The following is a 24,388-nucleotide window of genomic DNA, read 5'->3' on the forward strand; positions in this document are numbered from 1 at the left end:
CCTTTTGTTATGAGTTAGTTTTATTTTTCACAACTTTTACCACGTGCAAATCGTGGCCTATATAAAACGGGAACAATTATCCCAAATGGACTAAGATAAAAAGAAACATTTACAAATTAAAATTCATCATATATGGTACTTAAAAGACTTCTATTTCCATTGTATACATGTTTATAGTTTTGATTCTAAATGAGTTTTTCACTGCATTTCAAAGTTCTACTATGGTGTACTTCCCTCCATTCCCGATCCGATCCGGCCGCGTTTGAGCCTCTAAACTTCCTCTGCAAAACTTTGTCTGAGGTTGACAACTTCTGCTGCAAAATGAAACAAAGTTCTTGCTATCATTCCATCAACCCAAAGACCGCAAAAAGAAAAAAAAAAGGCAGCGAAGTGCATTCTCATCTCTCACCATTGTAGAAACGCATCATCATACTTTTGGCTCTTCGAAGTGGGGAACTCTTCTGGGTGTAAGGACTTGTGCATCCATCGTAGTTAAAAGTTGCGGTATCGACAGACCTCCTGAGATGACAATTTCTGAAGCAAATGAAAACCAAAAGAAAACAGCTATGAGAAGGCGAGATACATATTTAGATAGTACATTATGTTGCAAATATTTCTGTACGAAAGAGTCATACCAATCCCCTCTCCAACCGACAGATTTGGTCTCAGAATATCCTTGGGACTGATCAGAAAAATGTCTCCCAGATAAAGATGGTTGGTAGGTACATAAACGCAGCATAGCTCTTCTCCTACGTTTCTTTGATCAAGAACAACTGTTGAAGTGATAAACCCTAATGCATACTCCCCGATTCTTGGATGCCTTATGATCGCCACTTCCTTGAAGGCGTTTATGCTCTGATCTGCAAAGCGATGTAAAATGAGTGGAAAATTCTGGAACATGGAAACTTAGACTACGATTTATTGTATGGTTTGCAATGTACCTGGTGATATTGCTGTGCTAATTTGCTTTGATGCAGCATAGATATAGCTTAGAAGTGGCATTTTCGTAATAAACCACTCCCATAGAGTAAGAACAGAAGTTCCCAACCACGACTGCATGAAAACGCCGACTAAGAAGATGAAGGCGAGGGAGGTGGCAAATCCAAGACCTGCATATTGACATCAACAGTGTACATGTTTTGCTTCGTAAACTAGGCCCCGAAAAATGATTGAAACAGCCTTCCACTTAACACATTGCAGATCCTATGGGAGTTCATCAGGGTAGGAGTTAAGTCTTTTGCTTTGCACAGAAGATTGATTACATCTTCAAAGTTTATGCCTACTTACCCATGTCGACTAACCCACGCAAGTCACGCTAAAACTCGAATGATGACGAGTTTGTAACACAAACTTGAATTCTTCGACTCTTTGGAAATAAATTTACAAGACAGAGAAGCAATTCTGCTTACCGAAAATATTGATTCCGAGGTGATTGTAGACTGGGGAGAATAAACCATCAACAAATTTAATGAAAGCCCATGTGATGTAGAACGTAATAGCTATTGGAAGAAGAATGACACTGCAAAGAAAAAACAAATCATGAAACATATCACAAAAAATGTCGATTTGGACAGTAATTTGTATACATTTCAAGAGAATCTATGAATCAATTTGCTTTGAAATATTAAATTTTAGTAAATTACCACTTAACTAATATTTGAGTTTGTAGATACGGGTTAAGTAAGTTGGTTAGGGCAGAGTGCCCACCCTAGCACTTAAGTTCAAATTCCCCCTCCGTAAATTAGAGTATTTACTTGATGCCAAGTAACAACAAAGCGTTCATTTTCATAATATGTGAAATTGTGAATGTTAACCCATCATTTAATTGAGATTAAGCGACTAGGGATCGTTGTGGCAGGTACCCGGAGTAAGTCCGGCTTCATTGGAATCATACAGAAGTGCAAACGCCACAGAGCAACTAAACAGTGTTGACGAAGAATTAAGAGGGATTAGAAGAGATAATATGTTACCATCCAGTCATAAACTTCTTTGAAGCCCAGCTCCGAATTACTTTCGAAAATGCCTATACAAAAGAACAAGCAAAGAATTTAATTTCATGTAACTTTCTGAGAAAATATTTGATCTAACGTCACTAGGCAAGTAACAAAACAAGGATATGAACAACGAGATCACACTATTTTCAAGTTATGTTAGAATGTAAGCGTCGAACCTTAAACCAATTTGCGAATGTGACATACTAGACTTTCATCGTTCGATATGAAAACAGATCAACCATAACTACCAAAATCTATCTTCACATTTCATCCGTATTCATATGATTATGCAATATTTATAAACCTAATTGGGAAAGGCAAGAAGGAAAATGAAATTGGACGAAAACCTCGCGGCCAGTTTGATGATGGGAATGGGAGGTGGTGGGAGGTGGGGAGTTTGGTGGGGAGGAGGATTTGGAATCTCCTCCGTTTTCGGAAACGGCAGCGACTGGGATGAGGAGCTCGAGATCCCTTTCTCTCCCGCTCGTCGCCATTGTTGTTGCTTTGCGTCTGCGTCTCTGCCTCCCTTTGTTTTTCAGGAATGCTCGGAAGTCGGACCACTAACTGAAAATCAAATTTAACCAATCATAGCTTCCTCAGCTGTTGTTACTTGTATTTCCCGGGTTGAACCGGGTCCAAATAAACAAGCCCATCACGTTTATATATTATAGTCTCACATTTTTCTTCTTCTTATGGGATGAATTGATGTTATAGATAAGAAGAAACTACAAGACATTGGTGAAAGGGAGATGTTGAATCCAAGGAGTACATAGGATTATTAATAGTTGTCCGCGGTGGTCATATGACTGGTTTGGAAGTTCTTTTAAAATAACTAAAAGCGCTTTTGGTGAAAGTGTTTTTGGATTTTAAAAGCAATCTCATCAAAAGTGTTTCCAATCATTTTAAAATAACTTCCAAACGAGTTGCCATACCATAAATATAACATGTACATTAACTAACTCGTTAAAATCACAATGATACGTAATGTGAACAGGAATAAGTGGATAAAAAATTAAAATTAAAATTACAAACACGTAATCACAAAAATACATAATACGTCGAGGTACAAATTTAAGTACACCAAACCATGACATCAAACTCTTCAGCTGTCTCATAGAATAAGTAATAATCACTTGACAAAATGTAGAAAACATTTCTTCACAAAGAATCCTAAATCCTAAGCAAACATACATATTCAGGAGGCAGATTAACTGATATCCCTCCGTATACATTTCTGAGTCTTCCCAGGTTCCTTCATACATCTTAATTACTCCCACCTGGGTAGTTGCAGCTATCATAGCCTACGCAACACAGAAGGGTACAAAGTTTAATAAATGAAAAGAAGAAAAAAGATCAAGATTAAAAACTTACTAGGGTTGTTGGATGTGAGTGTGGCGGTTTGCGAGAAATCGCAGTTCCAAGGTTCTCTGCCAGCGGTTTGATATAGGAGATTCATGGCGTAAGTAGCATGGGATTTTACTGTGTTTGGTTCAAAACAAGACCCTCCGGGTTGAATTGGAGTGCAATCAAAACCATGTCCACAAACATAATCTATATTAGCCTGTAACTGAGAGTCTGATACGCCGGCCTTGGGCACACAATATGATCCTTTCTTTGGCTTTGGCCCCGATGGATTCACTGGCGTGGGGGGCATGGATGGTGTGGTGGGTCGTAGATGGCGTGGTGGGCGTGGTAGGGGTCTGAAGCAAAACAAATCAAGTTAAATTTAAACACTGCAACAAAAAACATTTAGAACATGTCAGTCCCTTTGTAACTTGTTACTCGTCGGACTTGGAATGCAGTAGCTGATACTATAATCAATTTCGATTGGCCCTAGCTAAGTCCGTCAGGGTTTGTAGTACAACTAAAGGTCGACATGTTTGAAGGTAATCGACAACCAGTTGGATCAGCATATCAAAATTACCATAAAATCACAAATTGATGATTGCGATATCATGATTTTTACCTGGCTGCTCTTAGAGAGACCAACATCATAAGTCATGGTGAGGTCAGGCTTGAAGAGACCAAATGCTCTCTCAGACCCAGGGCCAGGCTTCAAGTTCTCATCGTAGAGTGCAAAGAGGTAAGTGTCCACGGACTTTCCCGGCATCAATGGCGTCCCAACCATTGATCGAAGGTGCGCAATCAGGTTTCCGTTATAAGCTTTCGCGTTCTGGACACTTGGACCAACCTCATTGTCGTCCCCTTTGTACGGCCACCCGGTCTCCGCCACCACAATTTCCACCCCCTTAAAGCCTATAGAGTCCAATGCCGATCTTATTGCATCCACCTATACAGAAATGGGCGGTAACATTTTTGAGTTTGTTAGCCACGTTAACTAGAGCAAATGAGCTCTCATGCACTCGAATTTGAATTTTTAGTACTGAAGCGTATATTGATTTAAAATTGAATATCGCTCGTAAAAAGAAACAAACGGAATGAATAAATAACGGTCTTGGACCGGACAAGGCCGGTGGAAATAATTTACCTGAGCATCGAACATGTTCATGTAATTAATCTTTGTGTTGGAGTCGAACCGCCCATTATTTGGCTGAAATAGGCAAAAAGCCAATGTCTCGGGTCTCGGGTCACTCCGGTACGCGAAATACGGGTACGGGTTGATAGCGAAAGGCGAACCGGTGGCGTTATTAAACCCAAGCAACGCCTTCATGACGTCACCAAAACCGGGATCGAACCTTGCGGAGGACGGCGGCTCGGAATGCTTGAGCACCGCCATGGAGTGTACGGTGGAGACCTTGATTTGCCCGCCGAGAGACAAGGAATTGAGGGCGTCTTGAACATTCTTAATCGCCGGGACCAGCTGAGAAATCAGGCCCTGGTCGCCGTAAGTCAAGACCTCGTTGCCGACGGTGATGAGGATGATGTTGCTCGCCGGGTAGAAAGGGGACACGTTGGCTCCAACCCAACTCTTGGCGAAACTCGGGTCGGATGCGAGACCAGGGATGTCGCCGTTCGATGCTCCGATGACGATGCCCAAGCCGGTGTTCGCCAGGGCTTTGATTATGGCCGGGTCGGACCCGTAAAGCCGAACCTTCTGGATTGAAGTTGACTGGAGCAGCTTCGCGGTGGACGACGGTGGCGGTAGGTTGTCGGCAACTTGGCCGTAGTTTACCCCGATAAATGATTGGCAATCTGCATTAAAAAAACAGAGCAATTAAATTATGGGGTTTATTTCTTTTGAAAAATATATTAGAATTCAATCAATCAACATTTTTTACGAGCTTACTTGCGAGGTTAATGGATAAAACGAAAAGTGCTACTGTATGAAGAAATGTAATCGCCATGGCTGAAGACAGAGTGCTCTGTTTCTGTGAAGGTGAAAAGAACGGAGGGAGAAAATTAATAGAAGGTAGGAAATTGCAAGACTTGGGGGCAAAATCGTAAAGTGACGTTTTGGTAGGCTTCGACTTCACAAAAGCAAACATTTTTTTCAGTAACATGGAAGAAGGAAAAAAAAACCAATAAAGAACAATTAGTCTAGTTCTAGCCACTTCAGAGCAGTTATTCGAAAGAATTTGTCAAGCTCTTGAAAATTCATCTTGCCTTTTAAATTCAGTTGGGGGAGTCAGCTCTAAAACTATGTTATATGAACATGCTACGAATTACAAATCTAGTTCTCTATGATCAAGCTTCTGTACTCCAATTCATAACACTTCGTAACAATGTTTCGACATAAATATTCTACTAAATATATATTTATTGCTAAACAAATCGTAAAACTGCTTCCAAATTCCTTAAAAATTTTAACTTAATGCTCAGAAAAAATATTTTGCAAAAATAAAAAATTTGCATTTTTTTCAAAACACATGGGTGTTAAAGGGCTCGACTCATGCAAAACGAGGCTGGCTTCGTGCACGCCAAAACGCGTGCGGGCTCTATGGACAGAAAAATGAGCGGGCTTCAGGCAACCAAAATGTTGCTGACACTCACATGCAGAACAAGGCGAACCTAAACACACAAGACTAGGCAGGCTCCGCGTACGTAGAACGAGGTGAACTTCCGGGTACTCAGAAAATGAGTCGGGCTCCATGCATGGAAAATATATTTTGTAAAACATAAATATGATATTTTGTAATAGTGGTAAGAGAAATAAAAGAAAAATGCACAAAAATGATTCAAATATTTGAGGGTGCCAGAAAGTCATGCTCGACTTTCTGGCGCCCCAAGAATTTGAATCATTTTTTAACAATTTTGTTAATTTTTCTTTTATTTTTCTTATCATCACAACCAACTATCATATTCATATTCTTCAAGATATATTTTTTTTCGAGCAAAGTCTATTATAATTCGTATTTGAACACTTGTAATCAATGATTTAAAACCTAAATTTAATGATATTTGAACCTTTTTTTTTTTTTTTTAAATTTTTCTTTTATCTAAATCTACACTATATATAAATATAACCATTGTTGTCAACCAAAAGAGGATCAAGGACTGTTTAACAAAACAAATTTTGTTATTTTTTGTTTAAATCTCACCTACACGTGATTTTAACGTCTCTAATTTTTTTAAAAAAAATTAAAAAAATATAACTAAATATATATTTTAACATCTCTATATTTATAACTTTTTTTTTTTTTACTGAGAAAGAGCATCTTAGCACATATGTAATGACAACAACAAACATTGATTTTTTATAATCAGTCAAAAGAACAACAAAATCTAAACCCAAAACCATTTTATCTCATTAGAAGACGAACGGAAGAAGAAAAAAAGCACTTTTGTTAATCTACGGTCTACCAAAATCAATACCAGCCACATTACACAAAGCGAAATTTTCTTCCTTACTAAGAAAGAAGCACTTCGTTTTAGAAAGTGACTACATTTCCAGCTTAAAAGAACTTTGAGCAACATAAATGAAGCAAGGCATTTGCCAAATAAAGCACTGTGAGAAAAAGTGCTTCTCATATATTAGTAGAATATTAATTTGGTCACTTGAGGAGCAACAAACGCACAAAGGTAAGCTGACTTTGAGAAGTTGGGTATAATTGGCGCGCAAGTAACCTTTTGAATAATGCTAAGAATAATGGAAAGGAAACAAGATTTCGAACATTCAAAATTAAGCCTTCTGCTTACCACTTCTTGAAGGCTTTAATTAAACAGTTCATGAAAGAAATTCCAGTTCGGGTGGAGCAAGAGCAAGCGGAGCATGGCGATGATGTTAACCGGACAAGTAGTTTACCGATAGAGCAACAAAAGCAACCAGTACAGGTTCATGTGGAGCTTTCACCCTTGCGGAACATGGGCTCAATAGTTTACCGATAACTTGCGCAAGAGCTTCATAAATTCGTAGCACTAGACGAAGCCAATCAAAATCGCATAATCTCTTTGGACCGGATGGCGGTTATGGCCTAATACAATTGTTCGCTTAGACCTTGGATTCTGGTCTCAGAGCGAACAAATGAAGATCAATTTGTTGGAAGCTAACTGGTACAGAAAAGAAGTCAAGAATGCAGAATTAAAAGCATAGATGTTACATTATTCATCTCCTGAAAACCCAAATATGAATTTCTTATTCACTAGGTTAATGTATCGCTGAAAAACCCGTGCGAAAGAGGTCTCTCGTAAGCTCATCTACAAGTCCACTGAGCACAAGCCTCTCCAAATCTTTCACGACTTCATCTACTTCAACAACTGCAAACATAGTTTTATCCCAGCCCATATCCCACATGCAATTCACGTCCGGCTCCCAGCTATGCATATCGCTTTCCAGCATTTTCGGCAGATACTCTTCCGCCTCACATTCATATTTTCCTTTTCTCCCGTAGAACTTCAGAGTCTCGAAATCTTTATGCAGTTGCCTAACCAGCTCATTCAAGGACCGTACTTTGACAAAACTTATTGATATCTTCTCGCATTTAGGATGAACATTGAGCTCATGCCTTATCCCTTTTCGTTTCATTACTTCGTAGGCACAGTCTAATGTGAGCTTGCTGTCTACATCTGGGTTGCAGTCGTGGCCACTGTCGTGAAGAATGCTGAAAGGGATGTCGAGCTCGAAAAGTGCTTCTGCTGTGTTGAGGAAATGATGGCTCTTGATCACTACCTGCTTCAGGTGGTTTTCATTTTCTGTCTGTGGCTCTTGTTTTCTCAGGTTGAGTGCTTTATGGTGCTCCAATACTTCTGCATAACAAATGTCACGGTTTCCTGCAACTTTTAGAAACTTAATGAGTTCGCATTTTGTGGAAGACGAGAAAACTTACCTGCAACAAGATGCCACCATGGCTTGTATTTCAAGCCACTAACACATTGTCATACTTTTAACTTCCCCACATTGCAGTGATTGGCTTGAGATACTGCCACAGTGACATTCCCAGTTGCAGAGAAGTTTTTCTCTTGTAAGAAGGGAAGTTGAATTGAAAGAGGTTCTACTTACCATTAACTGTAATTGATGCGGTTAAGCACTCATCATCTCCGAAAGCAGGTGCTTGATCTTGCTGATCATACTGCATAACATACAAAAAAGCTTAAGTCAGTTACCAGCCTATTTCGAATTAGACAAAAGTTTGCAACTGAAGAAGTATCTTTTATTTGGAAAGTTATCAATTTTCAAATTTTGTAAAGATGGACATACACTTTCCTTTGGAAGTAGAGTTTGTGATTTTTCGAGGCTTCGACTTTCAACTTCATGGATCGTACAAAATGGGAGCCTCCAGCTCTGCTTCTTTATGTAGGTTTTGCGCTGAATCTAATGGTTGAATGCTTGCCGTTGACTTGTTGAACTTGGCGATGCGTGGCTCAGCTTGTTTTAGCCTGCTGGCTCGAACTTTTTCTGTTGCATTGTGACTACCACGTTTTTCATGGCTTTGTCTGGTTGCCACTTCATCGATTCTTCGAGGCATTTCACTTTTATTCACTCTTCTAGATTTTGCCTTCTGCAGTGGTGGTGCTGCATGAACTGATCTCTCCTCCATAGCCGGTAGAGTGCCAAATTTTTCTTTTGCTGGTTGAGGATCCGAGAGTTCGGTGAAGAATCTTTCTTGTTGAAATTCAAGTCAGCGGAACTTTTGCTTCTGACCAGATTTTCATGATATTTGCCATTTGGAACTCTTGTGGATTGCACTGTTGCAGCGGCTTCTCTAGCGATTTTCTTATTTACCCTAGCTAGCTCTGCAAGTGTCTGCTTCTTTTGCATATCTACTGCCCCTTTTGACTTACTTCTTGATATCATTTCGCTTCTTCGTTGTTTTTTCGCCACCAACTTTGGTTGTGGAATCTGCTGCTCCTTTGTCTTCCGGCTGCGCTTTTCTTTCGGTGACTCAGATTTGAAAGCCATGGATTGCTGCTGGAGTTCAACATTATATGGGGACTTACGCTGCTGATTTCTTGGGAGAACGTTGTTCCCATTTTGCTTTTCCACTGGAACCCGAATTTCCTTGAACCCTGGTTTTGCTTGCATCACAGGTTTATCCTGTTTGAAGGTCTGAGTAGGTTTTTGGTGCTTATCTAATTTGATGGTTTCATTTCCTGATATCGCCACGGGTTTAAATTCTTCCGGATCATGAACAACTACCCCAAGGCTGATATTATTGGCAAGCATGCTTTTTCCTGCTTGTGAAACAAACGTCGTATTCTGCATCAACGGATCCATAGTCTTAACCCCAGAAATCTTACTGCTTTCGTTTGTTGTTTGCTCTATCACGTGCCTTTCTCTTTTTGACTTGGAACTCAAGTCTTCCTCCACGGTGTGCTTCAAGTTTTTGTTCTTTGGAAGCTCATTCAGCCCCATTAGTTTTGTAATTACATTTGGAATCCTCTCCTTTTTTGGTTTAGACTCTTTCTGTTCTGTTGATGGATTCTTGACACCTGCGGTATAGCTGACTGATTGCCTCTGAGAAACTGATGTTGAGGAGGTTATTTTCCCTTGCTTTTCGCTGTTTAAGCTACTACCTTCTGTAGTGTAAGTTGGAGCTGCAGTCACCTTCTGCCCGAACCCCGGCCTTCCAACTTCTTGATTTTTACGCCCGTGTCTCGAACCCTTGTCAAAGGAGAAGCTTGGCAGATCAATTTGCTTTTCCTCAGCCATTTTGACAGCATTATCTTCCTCATCTTCATCCTCATGTAGCAATGTGATCCCATTTTTCCTCTGAGAGGCAACTATGTATTCAGAAGTTTCCTGCAGGTTTACAAGCATTCTCAAGGACTCTTCCAAATCCATTGCCTCTTTCACTAACTCCTTCCCAACTTCTATTGAAAATCTATCAACATTAAGTCCATTCGAGCAGGCCTCTAGGATCTGATTCAATTTATGTGCTCCTTTCGATATTTCTTCGATATGGTGATGAGAAAGGTTAGGAAAATGGTTACTTGAACTGAAGTCCCTATTCGCGCTACCTTTTCCTTCCATCTTGCTGAACTCCACGGCTCCCCTCCCAATTTGATTAAAAAATCCTAGCATTGAACTTCTGCTAGATGTATCCACTTTCCCAAGCTTTCCTGGATTTTCAAGTGCAAAGGCCAAGGCCCTGGAAAAATCTCCCATTTGTTCCGAGCTCCTACCTCCTCTCCCATAAGCAACAATCTGATTCGAACCCTCTTGAACAATCGGTGTTCTGCTACTTCCTCCGGAGCCAATCTGCAGTAGTTGGAAAGAAAAGAAAAATATTTGGACCAAATTAACGAAGTTCATTCAGTCCTGATTTCTCATCTAATTACAACAATTTCACGTAAGATTACTTACTGGTCCATTGGTGCTTACATCCACTCTTCCTCTATAATTCTGCTTGGAACAAGCATATGCATCTGGATGAACGCATGAAAAAAACATAAACCTTATTTCGATCAATCTTTTTTCCCTTGCATCGACTTTTTTTACCCATGATTACTTGCAATAAAAAGGACACATAACTGGATTCTTTCCTTGAGAATTATTTTTGTGGTTAAATTTCTACACTTGTTGCTGCTTTAACTGCAGCCTTTATTCGTGCTCTTTGATAGTGATGAACAATTAATTAAACATTTTCCTCATTAAGGACTAATCAGTGAGATCAATAAACTTTCAATATGGTACACAACTTAGATTAGAAACTTACCTATTGCCATTGAATTCCAACGGTTTGAACTCTGAGGCGCACCCATTTTCTCCTTGCGGACGCGAAGATCGTCCAGCAGCTTCTGCGCAAAATCTGATCTCTTTGCCATGCTGTGCTTGCAGTTCAGCTCGCAGCTACATCATATGTTTCAGCAAGAAATTGGAAGACTCTGTTGGGGGGCATTAAATTTAATGACAAAAAAAAATAGAGAGGCGAGAAGGGAAGCTCAGTTTACATAATTTGTGGGTGGATCGAGGGATCCTTTCAAAGTTTGGTTTCGGTGGCAAGTCCCAAGTCTCTCTCTCTTCTCTCTCTCTCAGCTTTCTCTCTCTTACTCTCAACTCCGTTACCTATACCGCTGTGGTCGTGTGAGTGACCAACTTATATTCCAATCTAAGCAAAGGCTGAGGATTTTTCAATGGGCCCTCGCTTTCAAGCTCTCTGTTTCATTAACTTTTTCCTGTTTTTATGTATGGCTTAAAGCCTTAAATCCATGATTAGTGGAAGCCAAATCAAGACGTACTGATAATAACCAAGAAACACGCATGCAAATTTCTCAAGCTAATTGACTTAATTGATTAAAGGGTCCTCGTTAGAAGAAATACATAATTGCTGAATCCACACTCATTGTGCAGCATTAGTTGAAAGGGCCCTATGCTCAACCTCTCTACAAGATCTTGACACTGTTTGCTGCCTATTGGAGTATCTCCACCGGTTCCCAGTTGCCTCTGCAATTGGATTGAATTGCCTCCAACCTAAAAATATATTTCCACCAATCCAAAAAATGATAGGGCAATTGGGTCAAGGGCTTGCGCCCTTTCAATTGCCCTTACAATTGTTGCACGGGCTTGTGCCATTTGAATTAGCTGAAGGGAATGGGAGGGCCACACCCACGCCACGTGATACCCCCCACCCCCCTCCTTTTAACACAGCATAAACGCCTTGCAAAGTGTGCGAACTATTGGATCTGGAAAGTTGGATTTCCAACATAAAAAAATAAAAAATAAAAAAGCCAACGTCTTTTAACAACACGTTTAAAATACTACACACTAAGAAACTTACGAAGTTCGACCATCTTCTTCATTAAGTTCAACCACCTTCTTCGTTTGCCCTTATTTTTGTTTTAGGTAATTATTTTTAACTAAATATGCTTACAAGGCATAAAATATTAAAAGAAATACATTTGTGAAAGTAATCGCCCTTGTCATTGCCTTTTCTTTTTTCAAACGGGTAGACTTACACAAAAACAATTACTATTTAAGAAAAATTTCATTGTCCTTGCCTTTGCGGTGCCCTTGCCCTCCTAAGCAGGTGGTGATGCCCTTAGATGATAACCAAGAAATAGTGTTTATTCCCAAAAAGTACCACTAATCGTGTACTTGATCTCCTATCATTTGGGTCACCAGCCAAGTCTGCATCACTTAAAGCTTTTAGAGATGACTAATACCACGAGACAGAACAATGAATTGAGACTCCATTCGAGAGTGCATAAATTGGCAGACTTGGTGCACACAAAAAAAACAATATTAGGTCTGGTTATTACTAAATATTGCAAGGCACCAACTATGCTTCTATACAAAGCAGGATTATTGAATGACTTCCCCTCATCTAGTAAAAGTCTGCTATAACATCCCAAATGAGTTACCTACACTCAGCTACACTACGATGGCATCCCAAATGTAACGCAATGTCATGTGTTTTCACGTTCTCATACGGCATCGCGTGGTGCACACCTAAATACTTGATTTAATATTTACGTTTCTGAAAATACTTCTACAAAAAGAAAAATACAAATGTTGTATAATGTAGGCATAAATAAGCAGACAAGTAAAATTTCCAATGTACAACATTCCCATTGAACTGTCATTTCTTGAGTCTACAAAATAAGATAATATAATACAAAAAATAAAATAAAAAGAACTGGTGCATATGAACAAGAAAAACGATACACAACAATGCCAATATCTAAATTAAAACATCCCAACTAAATTCGAATGGAATTTTTTTTTAAATAAAATAAATTTAAATTTTGCAAATAACATGTATGGTTCGAGATATGCAGATTGACCCAGAAAGGGTTGTGGCAGATCGCCAATCCCGAATTCGGGATTGGATTAAATCCGAGCCTTACCATTTCCAAGCGTGAGCTCCAAGTCATCCAGTCCCACCTCGTGAATCTTCTCTCCGATCCACGGCTTTACGTCCGGAATTTGATCCACGGGAATATTCTGGTGAGGGAAAACAGGCTTCACAAGATTGAGGGTCGGAGAGGCCGGCATTGCCGACAGAGAAGGAGCAAATCTCTGGAAGCAAACCCATTGGCCGGAATCGGCAGTGGAAGTATCGGACTCGTCACATTCCGGGATAGTGGCAGCTGGAGGATGAGTATAGTGGTGGCGGGTCGGGCTCACCGGAGCGGAGATGGCGTAAAACGGGTAATCGAAAGAGCCCATGGACTGTTTAGCGATGGAGTCCCAGTTGGGAATTGGGTTGGGGCGTTTGGAGGTCGGGGAGGAGAGCGGCGGGGTTACAGGGGCACTAGTTGGAAATTCGCAGGGGAGGAAGAGATGATGGGATTGCAGAACGGGGATAGTGGATGGGATTGGATGAATTAGTGCTGGCATCGAAACGGGTGGGACTGGGATAGGACGAAGACGAAGGACTGACTTGGTAGGACGGGATTGGACTCGGATTTAGCGAAGAGTACGGGCTGATCTTGGTTGATGCGCCCGGCGTATCAGTTTGAATTGGCTTCAATCCCTGTACAACAACAAACACAATCAATTAATTGAATTTATCATAATTTTCCATGGATCTAAGCTACGAGCAATTGAAAAATAATTAATTAATTAATTATAAATTAAATAAGGATTTGGAATAATTAAAGAACGGCGACCTTTCGGTAGGTGGTGCCGTCGACCTCGACGGTCCAGCCGGCCTGGTGGCAGAGAGCTTTGAGGACCTCGTTGTTGTCGCAGTGCTTGGGCAAGTTGAAGTTGCCCTGAGATCGGAGGCCCGTGAATATCTTCGCCGCGATGGCTCTCCTCCTCCTCTCTCTCCGCCGGTTGTTCTCCCTCTCCCGCCACGACGGCTTCCTCCGCGCGGTCGTGGCCGCTGACGTTGCCCCATCCGACGTCATTCTCCGAACCAATTAGCTCCCTCTACCTCTCTCTCGGTCGCAGAGATTGTAAATAGTCAAGCTCAGGTGCGTCGCAGGGGATTTAAGCTATGCAGAATCACGAGGAATGCGCTTTCGCTTTTTCGCTGGTTTGTGTGGAAGAATCTTTCGCTCCTTCTTCTCCGTCCCCTTTCTCAGTGTTGGCAGAAATAAAGATGAAGATGGAGAAGTGATAGAACGCATCGCGGCTGCACTCAAGAACCTACTTGTTTACAGTTTTTTCATCAAGGACCGTAAGATTAGGGTCGTGGAATATTTACCGTCCGTGATTGAGGACCTGCCTTACGTACGTGTTTCTCATTGCAGGTGATTGATTCTCTGATGCAAGAGTGTGAGAAAGGAATTCTTTTCGCCGCGTGGATGTTGATTATATAACTGTTTATTTTCCTGCCAAACTAATAATTCTCCCGCGTTTCCAGCCATTTTAGTGGGACCTAAATGGGACCCACTTTTCTGGACACTGGGTTTTTCTGTTTTGTTCTCTGCATGGGAATTTGGGTTGGACCAAGAGAAGAAGGAAAGGAAATGGGCTTAATGTTTAACAAGTCCACTAAGCCCAATCCAAAATTCCAAGTAATAGACCAAACACGCTAAAAAACTGATTGTATTCTTACATTTTTTGGGGAAGAGTTTGCATCTAGCTGGAACGCTAATGTCATCTTTAATGGAGAGGTTAAAGGTATAAAAGCTCAAAATAGCTTAATTTGTCTAAAAAAATCATTTCTAGCTAATGTTTGGGCTATAATTCTATGAAGCCCACCAGATCATTTTTTTGTCAAAAGGGCACTAGGATGTCCTAAGGTGATGACATCTTAAACTGGTCATAAATGTTATGTTAGCAAACCAAAATGCATGGTGGTACATGGTGAAACATTTTTTAAACTATAGTGTCATCTACTATGATATATGGGGAGAAAAAATAAAACCCCGATATTAAAGAGTAAGGATACTGTATTGAGAAATTGTCCTAACCGATATATGATACATGCATGCTACTTAAGAGACTGGATGTAGGAATTCTATAGGTTAGCTAGTACCATATCATACCATTCCAAATTACACCATTTTTGAAAGAAATCAAACGAACGAAGTAAGAGGGTTCACCCAAAAAAACAAAAAGAACGAAGCAAGAAAGACCTAGCTAGGTCGAAGGCCTTGGAAGGACCTTCATCAATTGCATGAGGGCATAGGTTAACAATTTTTTACCACGCTTGGCAGCCGTAAGGAGTGACCTACATCTCTTGAATATTATTCCCGATAAAGCTATGCATCTCTGATACAACCTGGACGAAAATAGATGACCAAGCAACAGCAAAAGTAAATTAACTTGCTAAATAAAAATGCACATCCGGCAACTTAACTAAGCTAACAACGATTTGGGGTGAACCATACAGTTCTAGTATGTAATAGGGCACCGGAATAACTGTCGGGAAAACTGAAATGTCTAATACTATTGTCTGACAAGGAAAACACACCAAAATCTCGTCCGCTTGACGGTGATGCTGAATACGGATAGTCAAAAGCAAAATAGATGCAGTTTCTTTCAAGCTTCTCACCATGGGGATAATAACTGAGCTCATTATACTTGGTAGAGATAACTTTGTGGCTAGCCCTGCTCAAAAACAATATCCGATCACCAGGATCAAAAACCTGTACCCATCGTGAACCTCCATTGATACCATCGCGCTCCAGTTTGAACACTCGAAATCCTTTAGTCGTGGGTGGAGGGTGGTAATTAGCACCCATGACATCAATCATAAAACTGGCGCATAGAGAGGATGTTGGAAAGCCAAAATCTACCTTACGAAAAATCATAAACAGCTCCATAGATGCATAATCTTTTGCTAGGTAAATGAAATCACGGCCATTGTAATAATGTGTTATTCGTGATGTAATTCCACACCATGTCGTAACATCAATAGAAGGAAGTGGGTAGGACGGAAGTGGGTAGGGATCAAGGGTAATCAAGTTAGCAACGCTATAGCTAGGAGAGCTAGGAGGGCCGTCATTGACACTGGCATCGTGGAATATGTCAAATACATTCACAAACTGGGATGCATGGCTTGTTGAAGGCATATAATTTCCCGCCCATTATGACTATATCTTGAAAAAAGTTTACCCGCAGATCATCAATGGAGGTCCATGACTTATTGGTTAGCCTACAAAAAGCTATATGACCGCCTTTGCAGAGACTTGCCACAAAAGAGGGCTCCCGGCTCCTCCCTGTTGTTGGTACTGAAGAGGCGTCTAATTTCAGAATGGTAAATCCAGGCCCATTACTGCAGTGGCATGGAAGGGTGAATTTGGACGACGGTAACATCACTTGGTCACCAGATGTTGGATTGAAGAAGAAGAAGTCAATTTTAAACCTAGGGTTCTCAGGATTCAACAAGTATAGTGACCTGGGCTTCATAAAACCCTCCGAACGCCTCAAAGCACTGTCGATCATGATCAGCCATCCTTCAATCGATCCAACGCAATCCATTCTATTCATTGTACAATAAAATATGGGATCTGGCGATGGTCGTAGAAATTTATGAGCTTTCCAATCACTTGGACTTGAGACGGAATGATCTCTGTTAGAAAAGGGATGAGAACATAGCATAAGCCATGGAACTTCAAGCCGCGGTGATTGAACATTGCTTTTAATAATTTCTCGCCAAGATTGGCAAACTGCAGCACATCGACGGTAATCTGTTACACATAGTCGTTGTAGAATCAATTGCATAATATCTTTCGGAAGTTGATTGGACGACGGGCTACCGCTGCAGACCTGCTTGAATTTAGAGTGATAATACTTGTTTCTGTAGTTAAATCTGACCATTCTTCTTACTATGGAGTTCATCATTCTGAGCTTGAGGGCAATAGAAGCTTGAGTGAGCAACAAACGCATTCTTGATATGCGTTAGTATGTCAACATAACTCGAAGAGGTCTCTGCATGTTTGAATATTAATGGTACCATCAACAAGAACACCCATACTGCTTCAGGGTACAAACCGGGCCTGTGGAACACGCAGAAATGTATTTATATTAGTTCCTCCTTGATCACCTTTGATCTTATCTGAGAAAGAAACACTTTTTGCCGCGTGGATGTTTGATTATACAACTAAAAATTTCTCATTTTCCTGGCACCTTTCTGGACAGTGGGTTTAAACGAATCATAAAATGTTATGTCAGCAAACTAAAATACATGGTGGTACACGAGAGGCTCGGAATACCACCACTTTGTAGTCCCCGACTCTATTAAGCTTAATTTGAGACTTCAAATAAGAAAATCGTGCATGTAATGGTTATTGTTTCATTTAGGCCCCATTTGGCAGCTAAGACTATGAATGAGTTCATTTCAATCTTACAGAGTTTCTAGAGTGAATTTGTGAGAAGCGATATCTTGGATTGTTGTTCGATTTAATAACTGCATCCCCAACCTATACCTTCAACAAACAAAAGGAAAGAAACAATGACGGAAATGCCGCAGAAAACTGCTCGACAAAATGCTGCAGAAAACCAAAAGGAAAGGAAATGGAACGGGAAAGCAAAGACGGAAGAGAAGCAGTGAAGACGGACAAGGAATGAAACGGATTAATTGTCCTCCTTTCTTCTCTTTCCTCAAAAACTGAACTTTGAAAAACAGCGCCGTTGCCGGGGATCGAACCCGGGTCACCCGCGTGACAGGCGGGAATACTTACCACTATACTACAACGACTGTGTTGGCAGAGTAGGCATATATAATTTAATATAAACGTAACCGAACCAATTAAATTCCACATGAAACTGCAACCGAGCAAAGAAACTAATAAAATAGTATGGAGATCTGATTATATTTCTTCGTCTTCTAGCTAGTTGGGGTTTTTACTCGCTACCTTCCAAAAGTCCTCTCCTTTTTTCTTCTTCTATGCATTTCTCTACCGCGCCCCTGCATTATTGCTCTCTTTATTGATACTGTTTTGATATTAGTTTTTAGGTGCTTCAAAAGAATCGGAGAGTGAAAAGGTTGAATTGAATGGGCATGTCTAATAGGGATTTGTATGCTATGCAAATTACACGTGCCACAGAAAATGAAGGGCTTGTTTCTGGGTTGCTGATAAAGCCAAGCCCTCTCTCTCTCATGCATGCACGTACTGCATGGATGCCTAGCTGCCAAACCTTTAGCCCCTCATCGTATACAGACACCATCAACTTTGTGTTAGCTTTCAGTAAGAGACATTACACCCCATTACCCTCACCCACCAAACTAACATCTTCTGCCCTAATTGCAAAACCTACCATTATCAAGTTTTCTTTTTTGTTTAACAAAGATATCCCCACCATCCACGACAAACTATGCGATCACCCAGAATATTGTAGCAGATATTCGTAGGGCATTACAAGGTTAATTTGGGAAGTGTGAGTTTTCCAGGACATAAGCAGGTAATTTGATGCCTAAAACTACAGTGGCAGCCTCCTACCCACTGTGTAAAAGATAAAATCCTACAACCTCTCGATTCTCTAACTCTAACACTACATAAATAACACTATTATCTCCCAATTCTAAATCATCCCATCCTTCCTTGAGGCTCATCATCTTCCCAGTTCCCGCACTGTTCTCATCACTAACCACTGCTTCTCATTTTGGACAACATCACCACTCTCCTCATACCATCCTTGGATCCCATCTTCCCCGTCACCCTACCATTGATTCTCTTTGTTATTGTACAGTTGTGATTAATTTACAATTTTGTTTGCATTAGTTCGCTTCAGTATCTAGATCGATTTTCTTGTTAATTAGTTTTTCAGTACTAATCAATTAGTGAAATGAAATAAATGAGTGTTTGGCTTTTACTGTATTTAATTTGTTCATTGAATTCATTCGAATTAATTTGCGTTCTTCTTTCCTTTCGTTTGCATAAGTGGAAATTAATGTTACTATAAAAACAAAAAATGCAATTAAGCAACAAATTATTAAATAAGAATGATCATGCATGATATGACCGCTTTGTTGTCTCAAACAATTGTTTCAGATGTCAATCAACTTTTGTTTTGTTTCCAGAGTGTAAGGATGGTGCACAGAAGCTGCCTGGGTGTGCACCCGGATATCTTGGTCATCCCTTCTCTTTCTTGTCCTTCCCTCTCGGACTCGATTAGAAAAGTTCTCTAAATTATTTGCATTAACTTATTATTATTGAGAGCATTTGTGCTCAGCGTCTGTGAATCCATAGTGCACGCCATATTAATAAAGAACCTTTAATTATCACTACAGTTGTGTGTACATTTAGAGTAATGATATTCATACCATGTTTTTGTATCACATTTTCATATCATCTTAGGTGGCATTTGATGTGGACAGCCACATCATTTGAATTAATCAGATTTTTAAATTTAGTTCATTATTTAATAAACTAATAATTAAGAAAAACTAGTTAATTAAATTATGATTGTGGTATATGAGCAGTCTTTCTCCTTCCTTTCCTTAGATTTTTGCAAATTTTTCAAATGATGTGGTTGTCCACATCAGATGCCACCTAGGTAGTATAGAAATGTGGTATAAAAACATGGGTTCTTTAGATATAAGCCCGGACAATTTACATTTCATAAACAAAAACCCATATAAATTTAAATCTCTAAATAAAACCCAATTTTCAAACAAACTGACATGTAAGCAAAAAAGTGACCTATTGTTACAATATATTTACAACTTATGCCACAACTCCCTAATTAAGTCAATAAAGGTTATCATAACTCACCCTAATTATGATGAGCAACAAGCTCCTATACTGTTAATATATTATACCAACAAATTTACCTATATTTTGTTGATTAAATAATAAGTATATTTATCTAAGAAATATCAATCGTATGCCTAATAAGTGTATTTATATGAGAAATATTGATAATATGCCTACTAATAGAGGCTCAGAATGCATGATAAACATGTATGAAATATTATACTAATTTACCTATATTTTGTAGATTCACTAATGTAAATAATAAAATATATTTTATATGAGAAACATCAATAGTTTGCCTAATAAGTATATTTATATGAGAAATACCAATAATATGCCTACTAATAGAGGCTCGGGATGCATGACAAACATGTATGAAATATTATACTAATTTACCTATACAAATTAATTTACCTATATTTTGTAGATTCACTAATTTAAATGATAAATATATTTTATATGAGAAATATTAACAATATGCCACCTAATAGAGGCTCAGGATCCATGATAAACATGTATGAAATCTAATACTAATTTACCTACATAAATTAATTTACCTATATTTTCCAGATTCAAAAATTTAATAACAGGTGCATTATTTTTCAAAATGACCAAAACTATTAGTACTAAGTAGGTACACTAATCTTTTCAAAACAAAAAAAATAGGTACATTGATGTTCGAAAAATAAAACAAAACATACTAGACACATCATTTTTTACCCCTTTTGTTTTAAAGAAAACAAAAGCATGGTTTTTATTAAATCGCAATAGGGTACATTAATCTGAAAATTTATTGTTGAATTCAAAAAGTTTTGAATTTTTATTCCTACGTCAACTAAAATTTCAAAGCCATTACACACATCACAAGAAAATTAAAAAAGCTTTCCATTTTAATTTTGATATCAACATAAACTGCTATAATGACTTAACTGAGGGTAATTTGGGGAATCCAAATAATATTAAATATGACGCACAATCTCGATTAGGTAATTTGCTTAGGTGGAGTCTAGTCATTGGGTTTTTGTTAGAAAAATATATTATTGTGGGTTTTATGTAAAAAAAAATTGAGTTTGAAGGGGTAAAGTCACATTTTCAGTAAAAACATTGTATGAATAGCATTTGTGACATCCCGCATCATCCAGGGGTGTGATCCGTATATGTATATTCCCATTCCTACTTAGCACGAGGCCTTTTGGGAGCTCACTGGCTTCGGGTTCCGTAGGAACTCCGAAGTTAAGCGAGAAGAGGGCTAGAGCACTCCCAGGATGGGTGACCCTCTGGGAAGTTGCTCGTGAGTTCTCAAAAACAAAACCGTGAGGGAATGGTAAGCCCAAAGCGGACAATATCGTGCTACAGGTAGTGGAAGCGGGCCCGGGAAGTGGTCCCACCCGGGCCGGGATGTGACATTGGTATCAGAGTCTAACCCTGGCCGTGGTGTGCCGACGAGGACGTCGGGCCCCTAAGGGGGGTGGATTGTGACATCCCGCATCATCCAGGGGTGTGATCCATATATGTATATTCTCATTCCTACTTAGCACGAGGCCTTTTGGGAGCTCACTGGCTTCGGGTTCTGTAGGAACTCCGAAGTTAAGCGAGAAGAGGGCTAGAGCACTCCCAGGATGGGTGATCCTCTGGGAAGTTGCTCGTGAGTTCTCAAAAACAAAACCGTGAGGGAATGGTAAGCCCAAAGCGGACAATATCGTGCTACTGTAGTGGAAACGGGCCCAGGAAGTGGTCCCACCCGGGCCAGGATGTGACAGCATTGCTTGTACATTTAAACTGTGTATTTAACTGTATTTCCATATATTTGAGTCATTCGAGTAATCTAACGGTTTAACTTAGGAGACACGTCATCAATATTTAGGTTTAATTTAATTAAAAAAAAAATTTAAAAGAGGAATTTACAAATTGACGTTAACTATTGTCATAAGTTTACGTGTCTTCTTTTCCTCGTTCATGTTTGTCCCCCTGCTGTGTTACCCTCCTTTCAATAGAAATGTGTGTAAGTGCGGGGAAATGCAGAGAGTCTAAATGTAAGGACTTGGAATTGTGGTTAAAGAAATAAAGAAGGAGTGGTGCCGTAATACTAGTTAGTTGTATATACATCCATTGAAAATTCCACGTGTCTTTAATTTTTCCAAATGTGTAAATGAGTTTTACTTTTTCCATATATATTGCCCTCACACCTTCACACCCAACATCAAAGAAGAAGCAAGGGAAGACACAACTATGTTTTTGTCATGGACATCAAAACATGAATGTTGTTTTCACCTATGAATATCAAATGCAAAAAACATGAATAAATGTGATATTTCACAAATGCGAGATTTTTGTGATCAAACATCAAATGAATATGGATGAATAATAAATGTGTAGTTAATAATCACAAACATCAAATGAATATGAACGAATATAAATGTGTAGTTTCCAAAAAAAATATGGATGAATAATATGAATAAGCCAAAATGGTAGTTACTTTCATAGACAACCAAACCATAGCATGTTATGGGATTAGGACTTCCTCCCATCACTTGGTCATAGTGATTTCGGTAGGATAAGGCAAAAACTACACGGAGCTGCCAATCATTAGCCCCAATTGCTCAGCAACATTAAATCCACTAGTGACCAATTTCGTTTTGGCCCGAAATACTCTCAAAACAGATAGTATGTCCACAACCATGTCTGCAATCCCAAGCACAGTTGTAGGTTTCGTAATCCAAATAAATGAAATGAAAGGGGCAAAAAATGATGCAAGGATCTAAAGCCACATTTTGAATCTATATTTACTGTTGGTCTTGATATCTACATCCATCAGCAAATAGATCTAAATGTGGCTACTGCTGCCTTTGGATCCTTGATCATTTTTTGCCGCTTTTCATTTCATTTGTTTGGATCACCAAACCTGCCACTGTTCTTGGGGTTGCTGATATGCTTGTGGGCATACTATTTGTTTTGATAGTATTTCTTGCCAAAACAAAGTTGCTCAATGGTGAATTTAATGTTGGTGAGCAATTGGGGCTAATGATTGGCAGTTCGTTGTGCGTAGTTTTTGCCTTATTTTACCGAAATCACTATGAGCAGGTGATGGGAGGAAATCCTCACCCCATAACCTGTTATAGTTGGTTGTCTATAAAAGCCATTCAGAACTATTTCAACAGGTGCAGGGCGAATGCGAATGCTGCTAATCCCAGCAATAATGGAAGGAATGAAGCAAGGGATGATGCTGGACAATGCGAGGAGGCCAATGATGGAAACAACAATCAAGAGATGCTGCTGTTTGATTTGTAGTTAATTTATTTCCTTGGACTGGTATGGCCTTGAAGACTTAACATGTAAACAGTTATTGGTCCTCACCTTTGATTTAGGTGGATAGTACTGATTTGTAACTCACGTAGTTTGGGATAGTACTGATTTGTAACTCAAGTAGTACTGATTTAGGTGGAGAAATAGTCAAATTACTTAGAACATGATGCTTTTGTTTTTTATACCTAAGTTCGAATTCAAGTCCGAGCGATTTATATTAAAAAGTATTTGAGGAAATCATATTTTATCCATACCATATTGTAACACATCTCTATAAATGTGATGCTTATGACATGTTCACTCACCTTCTAATCCTAACTCTAAAAATCAAAGCTTGTATAAAAGATCAAATATGGCCTTGACTTCAGGAAATTGTTCTATGCATGCATGCATTTACAATGCGCTACAAACTATTAAACTCTTTTCCTTTTATACTTATTAATTGTATTACTTGATTATTCTTCGAGATTTCATTATCTGAAAACCAATAAAAAGCATCTAATAATTAATTAAAAATTATTTGGAGCTGTTGTCAAATTTGATTGTCACATCCCGGTCCGGGGCGAACCACTTCCCGGGCTCACTCCACCACCGTAGCACGATATTGTCCGCTTTGGGTTTACCATTCCCTCACGGTTTTGTTTTTGGGAACTCACGAGAAACTTCCCAGTGGATCACCCATCATGGGATTGCTCTAGCCCCCTTCTCGCTTAACTTCAGAGTTCCTACGGAACCCGAAGCCAGTGAGCTCCCAAAGGTCTCGTGCTAGGTAGGGATGGGAATATACATTTAAGGATCACTCCCTTGGGCGATATGGGATGTCACAATCCACCCCCCTTAGGGGCCCGACGTCCTCGTCGGCACACATGAAGTCAGGGTTAGACTCTGATACCAAATGTCACATCCCGGCCCGGGGCGGACCACTTCCCGGGCCCGCTCCACCACCGTAGCACGATATTGTCCGCTTTGGGCTTACCATTCCCTCACGGTTTTGTTTTTGAGAACTCACGAGCAACTTCCCAGTGGGTCACCCATTATGGGATTGCTCTAGCCCCCTTCTCGCTTAACTTCAGAGTTCCTACAGAACCCGAAGCCAGTGAGCTCCCAAAAGGCCTCGTGCTAGGTAAGGATGGGAATATACATTTAAGGATCACTTC

The 24,388-nt window shown here is 39.7% G+C and overlaps 3 protein-coding genes, 1 non-coding gene and 1 pseudogene across 5 annotated transcripts; all 5 read right to left on the bottom strand.

The window, feature by feature from the left end:
- Positions 1-62: 62 nt before the first annotated feature.
- Positions 63-2,621, bottom strand: LOC103954364 (protein LIKE COV 1-like). Of its 2 annotated transcripts, none has more exons than XM_009366188.3 (7): positions 2,342-2,621; positions 1,971-2,023; positions 1,410-1,519; positions 942-1,109; positions 636-860; positions 410-534; positions 63-311 (listed from the first exon to the last, which is right to left on the bottom strand). In XM_009366188.3, the coding sequence occupies exons 1-6, from the start codon at positions 2,486-2,488 to the stop codon at positions 428-430; spliced, it is 810 nt and encodes a 269-aa protein (XP_009364463.2). In that variant the 5' UTR covers positions 2,489-2,621; the 3' UTR covers positions 63-311; positions 410-427. The 2 variants fall into 2 exon arrangements, with proteins under 2 accessions (XP_009364463.2, XP_009364455.2); XM_009366180.3 differs by having other exon boundaries at positions 63-314; positions 2,342-2,620.
- A 360-nt stretch (positions 2,622-2,981) lies between these two features.
- LOC103954357 (glucan endo-1,3-beta-D-glucosidase) lies at positions 2,982-5,349 on the bottom strand. The gene is given in 6 exon segments (XM_009366168.2): positions 2,982-3,295; positions 3,366-3,663; positions 3,665-3,694; positions 3,961-4,284; positions 4,483-5,147; positions 5,242-5,349. Coding segments are annotated over 6 exon segments (1,413 nt in total). The 5' UTR covers positions 5,300-5,349; the 3' UTR covers positions 2,982-3,257.
- Positions 5,350-7,010: 1,661 nt separating this feature from the next.
- LOC103954346 lies at positions 7,011-11,966 on the bottom strand. Its single transcript, XM_048589552.1, has 7 exons — positions 11,048-11,966; positions 10,696-10,757; positions 8,873-10,590; positions 8,769-8,787; positions 8,590-8,703; positions 8,392-8,461; positions 7,011-8,162 (listed from the first exon to the last, which is right to left on the bottom strand). The coding sequence occupies exons 1-7, from the start codon at positions 11,154-11,156 to the stop codon at positions 7,540-7,542; spliced, it is 2,715 nt and encodes a 904-aa protein (XP_048445509.1). The 5' UTR covers positions 11,157-11,966; the 3' UTR covers positions 7,011-7,539.
- Positions 11,967-12,105: 139 nt separating this feature from the next.
- LOC103954337 lies at positions 12,106-14,323 on the bottom strand (annotated as a pseudogene).
- Positions 14,324-17,857: 3,534 nt separating this feature from the next.
- On the bottom strand, positions 17,858-17,929 carry TRNAD-GUC. The gene has a single exon. It is a non-coding gene; the product is annotated as a tRNA-Asp (tRNA).
- Between the last annotated feature and the right edge of the window lie 6,459 nt (positions 17,930-24,388).

The sequence above is a fragment of a genome, unplaced genomic scaffold (genome assembly GCF_019419815.1).
Source record: "Pyrus x bretschneideri cultivar Hongxiangsu unplaced genomic scaffold, Pyrus_bretschneideri_v1 Contig1, whole genome shotgun sequence".
Classification (NCBI taxonomy): domain Eukaryota; kingdom Viridiplantae; phylum Streptophyta; class Magnoliopsida; order Rosales; family Rosaceae; genus Pyrus; species Pyrus x bretschneideri.